Raw genomic sequence first — 14,235 nt, 5'->3', positions numbered from 1 at the left:
TTGGAAGAAAAGTGTGGTGCTGAAAATACTGTGCTGATTTGATATGCAGGACAAATGATTACAACTGGCTACTACTATATGCAAGACGCTTATATCATCAATGATTAAAATTCAAATATGTTCAATTTGCTTGTACCTTGAATTGTCAGTGCTTTGGTTCAAGTTGGACCTTGTGTTGATATATACCAAGAAAAGAACAAAGCTATTAGTTTTTTCCATTGAATTATTGGCTAGTATCTGTAGTACTTCCTTTGAATAGAATATGCCATTCATTTGTTCTTATCAAAATAGAATCCCATCAGTTGTCACAGAGGTTTGCACATGATGAACTGTGGAACTGATTCTTGCAATGGTTTCTAACTGAAGACCTTTTTAAAATCTAAATTAAGCTAAGGCTTTCAGAGATTACATAATTATAGATTGTAATATGCACTAGTATATATTATATCTTCAGACATAGACGGCGGTCTAGCAGCAGTTCATCATATGAGGTCCGAAAAAAGCGAAGCAGATCACGGGATCGAGGGAAATCGTACAGATCACGGCGGTCTAGATCAAGAAGCAAGAACAGAAGGTATGGATAAATTATAATTTCTATATTGCAAAGAACATCAATCTTCAGTTAATCTTCAGTTTCAAAGACTCATGGCTGTGTAGCATCTAGAAAGCAATCTGTGCATTGCAATTACAAATCAACTTCCTCAAGTTACTGCATGGGTGCAGCTGTAGTGCATTTCAACAAATTGACAATTCATTTCCAAAAACAAAATGAAGGATCTGTTTGCTGGTGTAGGTGGTTGAAAGCATGGTAGGATTTTTTACAAAGTAGAAGCATGATAAACATAGGTAAAGGAACAGCTAAGCATGCCAATAAGATTAGACTTTAAAGGAGGAAACAGGCCCAACAAGTCCATACCGATCCTCCGAAGGGTAATCCACATAGACCTAGTCCCCTACTCTATTACCTGACATTTACCTCTGACTAATGCATATAACACTATGGGCAATTTAGCATGGCCAATTCACCTGACATGCACATCTTTGGATAAGGGCAGAACAGTTTTGATTGGAGACGACTGGAAAAGTTAGATTTTGAAGTAATCTTTGTATTCAATCACTATCTATCCTCTCAAGTCCTCTTAACAATTTTGTATGTTTCAATAAGGTTGCCTATCATTTTCCCAAACTCCAATGAGTACATACCCAACAATCTCAACCTGTCCTCAGAAGAAAATCCCTCCATACCTGGAAGCAACCTACTAAACCTTCTCTGGATTTCCTCTAATGCCATTGCATCTTCCCTTAGATAAAGAGATCAAAACTGTTCGCAATATTCCAACTGTGGTCTGAATGTGTCTTGCATAGTTTTAGTAAAATATCCCTATTTTTGTATCCATTCCCTTTGAATGGACACCATACAATGGACTGCGTGCATTGAGGATTGGATATTTGCATTGCTTCTCTGTAAGCCACTGTTGGGTGATGCCATGGGGTTGTAGGAAAAGGAAGAACTATCAAGGAAGCATTTAACTTGTTTTGAGCCAATGGCAGAGATAAGCAGTTACAATGAAGAAATGTCCATTAGGGTAGAGTGCTGGAACAGAAGATGTTGGAAGGTCTTCATAGTTGGATGGGGCGAGCAGAGGAAAACAAGACAAAGAAAAATTGAACAATTGTAGCTTATATGCACGTCTGGGGGAACACATGGAGTCTGAGGGTATACGTTCAGAGCAAGCATTCAATAAAAATACTGATCTTAGAGTAAAGCTCCTGTCTTTAATATTATGAAAAAGCTTGGTTCCTGATTGATGTGGTAATACTGATTCTAGTCCTCAAATGAAATTGGAATTTTAGACCTGAAAAACTAAGGTTAGAAACAAACCAGAAGTGGGATGCATGTCCATGTCTCTTCACCAAGGCATTACAGCAACTATATTAAGGTTTCCACCTTCAGTAACAGAGTCTGATTAAATAAATTTTAATTTTACGGGAGCTGAGCTATCCACACAGCCCTATTTTGTGGCAACATTGGTTGCTGTTTTACCCACTCTTTCTCAGAGAACAGTGAAATCAGTCACGCAACACTAGTTGCTGTTCTGTTTGGAACTGTCAATTTAGGCACTAACTGGCAATCAAACTGTACAGCTTACTGGTCTTTCTGGCTAATGTAAAGAGAGATGCATTCACATTCTACTTTACTTTAAAGTTTTTAATTAGAGGAATATTGTCAAATTGATCCTCTTTGAATACTTATTAATGTGATGAAAATTAATGAAGAACTGGTTTTCCTACTGAGCCTGTACTCTTATGGAACTGAACTGAGATTATCTAAATTTCTTTCACACAGGTTTTTTAAAAAAATCTTAAAATTAATAGCTGGAAATTTGAAATAAAAACTCAAATGTTATCAAGAATTTTCATCAAAACTTGAAATGTTGTGTTAGCAATCCTCATTATGGGCTGGGTTTTGATGAAGGGAGCAACAGGTGCAAGTTAGAATTTTTCAAATTTAGTGACCTATAGCCAAACTCACATGAAAAACTACAAACAGTTTAAAAACTGTCGATTTAAAAAATTGCCTGAATGAGGCAGTGGAAAAACCCTCAAAAACCGTTGAGTAAGAAGATTGTTAAGTGTAAATGTGGCAAGCACAAGAAAAATATCCCATTAAGTCATCTCAAGATTGAAGTGAAAGGAGGTGGCAAGCACAGACAAAAAAGTTTGAAAAGTTTGCTACATTACAGTTCAGACCAGAGTCCCTAGAAGAACCTCCAATGATATGTGCTTTTAAGAAGCGTTTTCTCTGTTATTTTCCCTTGAAGAGGGATGTTATGAACCTGGTGACAAGGTGTCTGCTCCATGGAAAACAGAGTAAATAACTTTGGCTTTTTGAAAACTTAGACAAAACAAATACAGGACATTGGTTAGGCCACTGCTGGAATATTGCGTGCAATTCTGGTCTCCTTCCTATTGGAAAGATGTTATGAAACTTGAAAGGGTTCAGAAGAGATTTACAAGGCTATTGACAGGGTTGGAGGATTTGAGCTATAGGGAGAGGCTGAACAGGCTGGGGCTATTTTCCCTGGAGCGTCGGAGGCTGAGGGGTGACCTTATAGAGGTTTACAAAATCATGAGGGGCATGAATAGGATAAATAGGCAAAGTCTTTTCCCTGGGGTCGGGGAGTCCAGAACTAGAGGGCATAGGTTTAGGGTGAGAGGGGAAAGATATAAAAGATAACTAAGGGGCAACTTTTTCACGCAGAGGGTGGTACGTGTATGGAATGAGCTGCCAGAGGATGTAGTGGATGCTGGTACAATTACAACATTTAAGAGGCATTTGGTTGGGTATATGAATAGGAAGGGTTTGGAGGGATATGGGCTGGGTGCTGGCAGGTGGGACTAGATTGGGTTGGGATATCTGGTCGGCATGGACAGGTTGGACCAAAGGGTCTGTTTCCATGCTGTATATCTCTATGACTCTATGACTTTAAACCTGAGTGGATGGAGTCCGACTCTCACACTCCCAGGGTTTTAGTTTGGCTTTCAGTTGTTGAAGTTGGGGTTTTGGAGTTGAAGCTGCTTGATACTGCTGTCTCTCTGCTGCTGCAAAAGCTTGAGTTCTCTCTCTGCTGTGAGATTCATTCTTTCAGTATGTTGCTCTCCTGGACAGGAGGAGATAGCAGCATGTGAGGGAAATCTGTTTTGCTGAATTTGCCTATGCCAAGGCTGTGCTTATGGAATGCTGCTATATTGGAACAATTGATAAGTAGTAGTTACATAGTAAATAATTTAAAATATTTCAGTAGACTTAAAGTTAGGTCAATTCTTTTTTCTTTGGTATTCTAACTGTGGTGTAAGAATAAAGTGTGTTTAGCTTAAAGCCTGGTAGTTTAACCAATCAAATTGCATCTGGGATGCAGCGCCTTACATTTGCCTCTAAATAAGAGAGATGTTAGGATCGAGGCTAGTTTTGAGGGGGGTTTGTCTGGTCCATAACAAATAAGTGTATTTGGTTGGGATCAAAATCTCTAATTCCTGATTGGATTTGGGATTATTGGACTCAAAGACATTGAGTGGTGTGTGTTGGTGTTCTCTTTGTGGGTGTTGCATTTGGTTGGTTTAAATAGGCTGTGCCTTGTGTAATAATGGCCCACCGGTGGCGAAGAATTTACTGGGTGTTGACGAAGTCACTTGTGGTGGTGTATAGAAGGTGAATAAGGTAAAGCTTTCGGAATAGGTGGACATGCTGAAGTTGAGGTTGCCTGTGCCCATGAGGAAAGGAGAGATAATTGCAGCAATAGCTCAGCATTTACAATCAACAGAAATGCAATCAGAATAATTGGAAATGGCTAAAATTCAATTACAAATAAAAAACAGTTTTGAGTTGCAATTGAAAGCAGAATAAAAAGGAGAAAAAAGAATAACCCTAGTAAAAGAAAGGGATAAAGAGAGAACTTTTGAACTTCAGAAGTTGGAACTGAAAAATGAAAGTTGACTAAAAATATTGGTGGTAGAACAAAAGGTAAGTGTAGTGATGAGGGCAGTGATGAAGAGCCAATCTATGGTAGCCAAAGGTTTGGTGGATGTCTATTTAACTTTGTCCAGGCATTGCCTAGGTTCAATGAGAAAGATCTGTTAGGTATTTCTCCTGCAGGTCGAATATTCAGTGAAAGAAATACTCCACCATTGAGAAAGAGACCTTGACTTTGGTGTTAGCAGCAACATTTTTACATTTGTGATGCCAATAATGGATCAGAAACAATTGTACATACTTATCATAACCAAGTAACATTTTTGGAGAAATTTAAGAAACACCAGACTGTTTAGATGGCGTGTATTGTTTCCACCATTCAATTTGATAATGATACATATGGCAGGGTGAGAAAACGTAATTTCTGATGCATTGTCACGATTTTGATGGAAGACTGAGGTGTTGGGTGGCAGAAGGAATGGATTGATATGGAATGTAGTATTGAATGTTTGCATGGATAGGTTTGATGTAATATATGTAATGTAGTATACTAATAATGTGAGAGTAAGTTCTTTGCAAATAAAGCCATCTTTATATAATGTCAGGGTTGGATGTTTTGAGCTATAAAGAGAGGTTGAGTAGGCTGGGGCTGTTTTCTCTGGAGTGTTGGAGGCTGAGGGGTGACCTTAGAGGTTTATAAAATCGTGAGGGGCATTGATAGGGTAAATCAACAAGATCTTTTTCCTGGTGTGAGGGAGTTCAGAACCAGAAGACATAGATTTATGGCGAGAGGGAAAAAATTTAAAAGGGATCTAAGGGACAATGTTTTCATGCAGATAGTGGTGCATGTATGGAATGAGGTGCCAGAGAAAATAGTGGAGGGTGGTACAATTGCAACATTTAAAAAGGCATTTGGATGGGTATATGAATAGGAAAGGGTTACAGGGATATGGGCCAAGCACTGGCAAATGGGACTAGGTTAGTTTAGGATATCTGGTCAGCATAGACAAGTTGGACTGAGGGTGTGTTTCCATGCTGTACTTCTCTATGACTGTATAATGGTTCATTTCTTTTAAAAGGGGAGGTGTGATGATATGTGCCTTTAAAGAGGCTTTTGTTCTGTCCTGTTTCTTTAAACCTGGTGCAAAGATGTCCACTCCATGGAAAGCAAACTAAATAACTGAGTTTTAAAAAAATTAGACAAAAGACATATGAGTGGGTGGAGTCAGGCCCACTTTGCTTTCAGTTAGTAAAGTTGAGGTTTTGTAGTTGAAGCTGCTTGACACAGCTCTGTCTTTCTGCTGCTGCTGCAAAATCTTGAGTTCTCTATCTGCTGCACAGTTCATTCTTTTAGTATGTTCTCCTGGACTCGAGGAGACAGGTTGTGAGGGAGATCTGATTTGCTGAATTTGCCTCTGCCAAGGGAGTGTTTATTGAGTGCTACTATATTGGAACAGTTGAGTTGTAGTTAAACAATATATTACTTTAACTATTTCAATAAAGTTACGCCATGTTTTGACTTTTTTTGTTTGTATTTCAAGTATAATACAAGAACAACTGTGTTTTGTGTAAAACCTAGTAGTTTGGAGTTAAAAATCACACAACACCAGGTTATAGTCCAACAGGTTTAATTGGAAGCATTGGCTTTCGGAGCGGCGCTCCTTCATCAGGTGGTTGTCCAACTTTGTACACCCCAGTCCAACACCGGCATCTCCAAATCATGACAAGTAGTTTGACCAATTAAATTACATCTGAATGTCATGCTTTATGCTTATTTCTAAATAAGATTAAAGTTAGGAACTAGGCTATCTCCTTGATATGTTTTGAAGTGTTTGGTCTAGATTAATTCTAAGTTAAGTTTGACTGGAACAATGTGGAAATCTGCCGGAAGGAAGACCAGATTGGAAGTGGGAGGGAGAATTGAAATGGTTTGGTATTATGCATGCTGGGATCAAAATGCTCATTCCTGTTGAGAAGGCAACATTGTGAGTAGCTTTTGAAGTAAACTGGATTGCAAGAATTAGAAACCACTTGCAATGTACCATTGAAAGAATGCTTGAAGCATTGTAGGATGTCAGATGTAACAAAAGAAGAGACAGCATGTCCTGAAAGGAATCGTTACTTGCGAAATTGGAGTGAAATGTATTTAGTAATGAGGCTACCTTGTTGGTAGAACAAATGATCGAAGATTTTCAAAGTGGGGATGCTTGTGGTTTTGAAATTGAGAACAAGGGGGATCTTGTGCTAGTAACATGAGAAAAGAAACTACAGGAGACCATTTAGTGCCTTCAGCCTGCTCCCCCATTTAATATGATTATATTAATATGACTATGGCTGATCTTCTGATTCAACTTCACTTTCCTCTCTGCATCTATTATCCCTTAATTCTCTGATGGATTAAAATCTATTGATGTGAGTCTTGAACGACAAAGACAGGGCCATGGAAAATCGATCTTTCTGATGTCTCTGTGTAACTTGCTGTTGGCATATACCCAGAAAGTGTTATCTTTATTCACATTGTTTCTATCACTAAGTTACTTCTCATCTCTGCATGGCACTTTTTTTAAGTTGATGGCTTAATTTCCATTGACAACTTGATGCGTGGCGAGATGCAGCAACAACATTCTGTTGCTGTTCTGTTTTCTTGCTACTGGCGGTCTATATTATGCATAGTCAATATGCAGCCTTATTTAAAAACAACCAGTTTAAAATCTGACAAATTGTGACTGTTGTGACTGAGTAATAGAACAACTAACTGGATTTATATTGGCCTGTTAATGTTGTGAAATGTCTCCAGGTGCTTCACAGAAATATAATCAGTCAAAAATTGACAGAGAGAAACCAGGACAAAAGTCACAGAGGTCGAGTTTAAGCGCTGCACTCAAGGAAGTGATGTGGAATGCTGTAAAGGTTTCGGGAGGGAACCTGAGCTTAGGGCTTCAACGTCTGAAAACTCTACAAAGGTCTGTGAAGAAAGTATGGAGTGTAGAAGAGACCAAAGTCAGATACACACAGATTTCCTGGTGGTTTGTAGAGCAAGAGAAGATAAGAGATAGAAAGGTACAAAATCTGAATATGGGGATAAAGATTTTAAAATTGGGGATTTGTTGTACTGGGAGCAAATGTAGCTTTGCAAGTATGGCTAACTGAACTTCAGTTAGAATAGGGAATTTAAAACTGTTCGACTAACATATTGTTTAGAGCAAATTGTTAGCAGATGATAACATTTCAGACCAGTTTAGAACAATGGCACCATTTGATGAATAGACAAAAAGTTGGATTTTGTATACCAACTGTTGTAATGCGTACTTAAAGGTGAACAAAGTGACTGAAGACATGATAGTACCAATTTCTTGAGCACCATTGGATGTAAGACTTCCGTGATTCTAAGGAGTCTGATGCAACTAGAGAAATCTGTGGAGAAGACATATCAAAAACAATATGAAGTGTTGGGAAGTTATTTTGCATCAAAGCCACTGATGATTGCAGCAAGTTTCTGATTTTATGAATGGGTACAACATGAAGGAGAGTCCATTGCTCAGTTTGTGATCGCCTGAAAAAGGTTAGTAGAACATTGCAAATTCAGAGTGTTCCTCCAAGATGCCTCGTAGGATTGTTTGGTTAATGTGACCCCCAACATGAAGCCATTCCACAAAAGCTACTAATGAGGAGAGGCCTGGATTTCAAGGCAGTTTTCAAAATTGCTACCTTGATGGAGCTGGCCACTAGTAACTCAACATAGTTGAGTGATGACGCCCAGGTGTATAAAATAGCGGATACTCAGCAGCGTGCAGTACCAACTGTAGAATGCCATTGATGTAGCAAGAGTGCCACAAGGAAGTGACATGTTCAACTCAAAAACCCCTGTACCACAGGTCTATGCGAAGTGGGCCATTTTGCCCAGAATTACCAGGTACAACTCAAACAAGAGAAGGAGTGCCTAAAGGAGACCGCTCAGAGACCAGGCGTAAGGTACTTGCTGCCAGGCAGGGAGTCAGTTGGGTCGGAGGGAGAAGCAGAAGGCCCAGAGCCAGCAGAGTTTCAGTTAAACATCATGTCGGCATGGGATGAAGCGGATTGTTTCTGGGTTCTTCCCCAAATTTGCGGTGAAAAATGGAAGTGGATAGGGGTGCAGTGGTCCCTCTGATTTCCAACAAAATATAGGGAAAAGTTAAAGATATAGTCATTGAAGCGTGCCAAGATTACAATATGGACATACATTGAACAAGTGGTACCATTGAAGGGTTGTGTATTGGTAAAAGTACAGCTGGGACCAGTACCTCTGTATGCAGTGAATGGTGGTGACCCTGCATTATTTGGATGCTCCCAGTTATATTAAAGTTAAATTGGGTTGTGATTAATCAGCTGGCAGACTCAAAAGCAAGTTTGCAAGAGATTTTGGACAGGTATAAAAATGTGTTCATGGCGAGAAATGAAAGGAGCAGAAATTAAACTTTGTTTGAAGTGGGAAACTTGTCCACCAAGTCTGAAGGCAAGTCCAGACATGTATGCCATCTTGCTTAAAGCGGAGGTAAAATTACAACATCTGGTGAACCAGTAACTACCAGTGAATGGGCCATTCCAGGTGTTCCTGTCTTAAAAACGTATGGCGTGGTGAGGCAGGAACATTACCTACAATAAAAAAGGGAAAAATGCTAGTTTATGTCTGATCTGGCAGCCATACATAAACCCTTTCAACGTTGCTGGGAAAAGTCAGATTGGATCCAGGAATGTAAGGAGGCTTACCGAGCGGTATAACAAATTCTAAAAAAGTCAGAAGTTGTGACTCATTTTGACCTGAAGTAGCCACTCCTTGGCCTTCTGGAAGTTGGTGCTGTCCTGATGTACCTCTTGCCAAACTGAGAGAAAAGGCCCAAGGTAACTCACAAAGACGGAGGAGAAGTATGCCCAAGTGGAAAAGCAAGAATTGGACATTATGTTTAGTATTAAGTTCTCCATTTCCTTTTCAGCAGGCACTTTGTGCTGCTGACAGACCATGGGCCACTCCCATTTCTGGTTCATGGATGGAAATACCATCAACGGTGGCAGCACATTTTCAGAGATGGGCACTGACTCTGTCAAGCCTTCTCAAATGAGTTTAGATACTGACAGTTGGAGAAGAACGGCAGTGCAGATCCTTTGTGAAGTTTACCAGTCTTGGAAAATACTCCAACTGGATTCTGAAAATTATTACTTTTCCCAAGAGAACACGGTACTGATGTTAGTAAGTCAGGTGCGGAACATGACCATGAATGACCTGGTCTTGAGCCGAGTGGTGGACTTAGACCTGAAAGGAAAGACTTGTCATAGAAACTAGTCAGAATTATGCCCTTCTCTGTCCAGGAGGTGGGTGTTGTCATTATCAATGAATGTTTAAAATGGGGAATGAGAGTTGTTATCCTTCCGCCATTTAAAGGAAAGGTGCTGGAACAAGTGCACCAAGGGCACCCCAACTTGGTGTGAATGAAAGAAATAGCTAGGAGCTACTTCTGGTGGTTGAAAGTGAATTTCCAGATTGAGGAGAAAGCAGGATCATGCAATCGCTTTTGTCACTGCTTTACTCATAAGAATAGCCTCAATCACCATGACAGCAGATTCATATTGATTTCATGGGACTTGTAGAGGAATGGGTGTTACTAGTATTCGTGAATGCCTACTCCAAGTGGCCTGAGGTGGTAATCATGAAGTCACTATCAGCAGAAGCAATGATAAACCAACAGAATGAAATATTTTGCCACATTCAGGAACTCTGAACAAGTTGTGAGTGACAATGGTCCATAGTTTGTGGTGCAAGAGTTCAAGGAGAAAATCATGTAGTCAGACATGTGAGAATGGCTCCATATCACCCCATGACAAATGGTTAAGAGATTTGTTCAGACCTTGAAGTAGGCCTTAAAGGCTTCACAAGAGGAGGATTTGCTAGGACGGTGACTCAAGTTCCTTAGCATGTATAGGAACACACCATGCGACGATCCAGTGCTCGCCAGCGTCCATAATGTTCAACCACCTCCCTGAGAACCATGTTTGACTTACTGCGACCTAAAGAGACTAGAGAGGTGTTAGAGCGAAATCAAGAAGGACAGATAGTCAGAAGGGCAGGAACCTCATGGTCAAGAGTAATTCAAAGGGGAGAGACTATATTGGCCCAGAGTTTTATATCTGTGTGAAATGGATCCCAGTGATGGTGACAGCTCAGACAGGACCATTGTCATATACGGCACAGACTCGAGGAGACATATAGACCATGTGGTCGCCACATCTCACCAGTGGGAGACATCCTTCAGAATACCGAGCTGGTCCAAATGGGACCAATGGTGTCAGCTAAGTCAAGTGTTTCTGAGCGAGTTGAGCATATTCAGAGATGACAACAGCAATGTCACAGGGCAACAATGGCCAATCAGAGAGGGATGTTTCTGCAAAGTGGCAGGCGTTGCTGGAAGCCTGGGAGACTAAACTTGGAAAGGTTTCTGAGAAGAGGAGATAGTCTTCTCGGAATCGCCATCCCCCAAGAGAGTAATCCTGTCAATGTAGACTACAGAAGTATTGTTTTTTTTTGTAAATGTTCTTGATGATGTACATCTGTCAGTTACTGTGCTTGTATAATTGTTATAATCGTTAAATAAATATTGTTAAAGGGAGTATTGAAAGAAATGTATGCAGTTGGTTTGATTCTTTTAAGACACCGGGTCAAGTGACTTGGAATCGTTGCTAGGGGAGGCAGCCGAAACGACTGTGGAGCTGAGAGGATCCACAATAAAGATTGCCCTGCTCAAGTTTACCCTCTCTTAGTGTTCTATTTAAAGTTCCAGTGAACTACAAACAACTCAATTTAATGATGAGAAATTTATTTAGATGTCACAGAATTGGCTGCACATCAGAAAGGGATGGGATAGCTGAATTGTAAATTCATGTGATGATTAAAGTTTATACATCTATGTGGCTTGTATACTTACAAATGTGTGAGATATTTTGGCCAGAATATTTAAAATTGATTGTTTTCTCAACAAGTATGCAACACAATATAGGTGTGAATTCAAAACAATTTCTTGATTTAACAAGGAAAAACACAGGACAATTTTGCAATGAAGTTTTGGTTAGTAGCAGTTATCAGAGGGCAGTATGTATTTGTTCAGGAAATACTAATGCAAAGGCTCTCATAAAGTATGTTTAAGTATTCTCCTGAGATTTGCAGGGTGTAAAAGATGCCATGGTATTGATGTTAACATATGCACATGTATTAGCGTGCATGGTGGAGTCACTGTTGCATAGAATATACACATAACTACAGTCACATCATCTACTTTGTAGCTTTTCTGCAGTAGACTGCCAGCATGTGTACCGAGAGACAAAATTTCTTGCACGGATTTAAAGATTTTAGTGACACTGTTCTCTGGTTGTTTTTATACTACTACCTGTATCATAATCATTAGGATGGTGAAAATTAAGTGTTTACGTAAATTTGTTTGAAATTTAATATTTGTATCTTGTGCCTGTGAAGTGTTTAATTTTATTGAACCAACTTTTTCCAATGTCCTATATTTGGTTTTAAGGACCAAATGAGTCTGTGTTATGCCGCACTTGCTCAGAGATGTGTTGCAAAGCTGCTTTTCGAAATACGTGGATTAAGTTACAGAATTAATGGAAAATATTTCTAATGTTTGTTAGCAAATTTCATTTTATAAAATACTTGTGTTGGTAAAATGCAATTCAAGTATGATTTAGTAATCAATTTAAGGTGGCCTTGTTTTTCAAGTGTATGACATGAAAAGCCTAAATTAATCTAATCAGTGTTCTAAGTGGAAAAAAAAATGCGCTAATTAAAAATAGGTTGATTGGTCATCTTTGACCTATAATATTTTTAATCCTAAAATATGATTTAGAAATTAAGGAAAAATACGTAAAAGTATTGGTCTCTGGGTAGTAACAATAGTAACTGCCTATATGATAGCGTAGAGAAATCTTTCAGCATGCCAAAATTTAATAAATCATTCCATTTCCTAATTTGATCATATTAGATGCTGATGTGGAAGAAGGGTTTCAAGTAGCAAGTCCTCATTAATATACATCAGTCTGGGGAATAGAATGTAATACTTATGCAGGGATGTCATAGTTACTGTTTCTTAGTTTACTAAGTGGAACAGGTTGATGTGATATGGGGTGTTATTTGTCACTGTCGTATTAAAATGGTTTGGGTCGAGTTATGGAGTCCAGAAAGACGTCCGCTGATAAATCAAAACTGTATTGAGTGGACAGGAGGTAGTGATTGATATTCTGACAGGATATGAAGAAAGGAATCTTGATATAAGGATGCAAGATATTGAAAATGAGGGGAAAATGGCCTTGGAGTGTGGTATTATTCAGAGGAATGAGAATAATAGCAGTGGTATGAAAATATTGCTGAGAGAAAATTTGGATAGTAATCATTGGGATATTGCATGTTTAGCTGCAGTAGAAGCTGTTAGCAGCGCTTTTCATGTGGAATTTTTGTGAATAACTGAATCACTCCTAACATTTTTGTTCAAGGAATATGAAACATAGTGCCTTGATAGATTTAATTTGTATTTTGCATATTTTCACATGACACACTTAAAACTGACTGGTTACTTTTTAAATCTCATTTGTGTTTAATATTGAATATTAAACTTGAATTTTCACAAATGTGTGTCAGTGCAGTATTTATATTGATGAACAGTATTCATATAATGGAATTTAAATTATTCAATGAGACTTTACAAAGAATTGCCTTTCGTAATAGAGCAAATATCAAAGATTTTGTAAACTAGGATTTCTCTTAGGCAATAGTAAATGTTCATTAAGTTTAGGCAATTTACATCCATTAATATCTTGTAAAAGTTGTGACTTTTATTTTTAGCACATGTATAATAACTTGTTTAATAGCAGTACAAATAACAACAGGTTAGATAGAAATAAAAGGGAGAGGAATTTACTTCATTTACATTTTTGGACCAGTTTTTAAAAATAATATTTACTGCATAAGTTTAATTATCTATGTTGGTTTAAGCATTTGGATAAAAGCATTTAACATTTGCAGCTTTTGAAAAGGATGTAAAAGATACATGAAGTGTCAATATGCTGAATCCCTTGTTTTGTTTTGACCTATTGATTGATGTCTGGTTCTTCATGGTTGCAACATATAATGTGGCAGTTCGTTTGGTCTTGCGAAGTGGACTGACCTATTGCAATTGTCTTCAGACCCTTTCTTTAAAGAGATTGCCACTTTGAGTTATTAATGTATGAATAGCTTTGCTAATCGTGCTTTTGTGACATATATGAATATATATTGATATACACTAGACAGCATTAATGACGCATCTCAGAGTTTAGATATGAAGTGATTTTCATTTAGCTCATTTTTGGTTAGAAGTCTGAATTTCAAACAGATATGCTTAGTTATATAACATACTTTGAAAATTAAATCTTTCTTGACAATATTTTGGAAAAAAAATGCTTTCTTGAATTAGGGAACACTTTTTCCTATCATTCAAAGATCAATTCATATTGTTGATTAATAGATTTGAAAGAAGAATTAATCGAGCATAAGCTGAGGAATATTGAAGGAAAGACAAGTATACAGTTATTTTTGAGGACAGGGAGATATTTTAGATTTTTCAAGTGCACAATCTCTTGACTAATGGCCAGGAAAGCAATAGACCTTAAGAATAACCTATAGAATGGGCTACATACCAGTCTTACCACCATTGTGAAAAGTCAGAAAATTGACCTTGATACATCCTGCAGAAAGA

At 38.3% G+C, this 14,235-nt stretch overlaps 1 protein-coding gene across 9 annotated transcripts in view; it reads left to right on the top strand.

Annotated features, from left to right (window-relative positions):
* The window catches only part of rsrc1 (arginine/serine-rich coiled-coil 1), a 480,289-nt gene that overhangs the window by 51,838 nt on the left and 414,216 nt on the right, over nt 1-14,235 (top strand). For all 9 annotated transcript variants that reach the window (XM_087993658.1, XM_087993663.1, XM_087993660.1 and 6 more), the window contains one exon: nt 455-574. In XM_087993658.1, the coding sequence (XP_087849784.1) occupies nt 455-574 (120 nt within the window). The remainder of the gene's footprint in view (nt 1-454; nt 575-14,235) is intronic.

The sequence above is a fragment of the Chiloscyllium plagiosum genome, unplaced genomic scaffold, assembly GCF_037043375.1.
Source record: "Chiloscyllium plagiosum isolate Xiang-an unplaced genomic scaffold, Cpla_swu_hap1 HiC_scaffold_13, whole genome shotgun sequence".
NCBI lineage: Eukaryota > Metazoa > Chordata > Chondrichthyes > Orectolobiformes > Hemiscylliidae > Chiloscyllium > Chiloscyllium plagiosum.
Note: the sequence above shows the minus strand (reverse complement) of the source record. Positions and strands in the feature narration are given on the sequence as shown.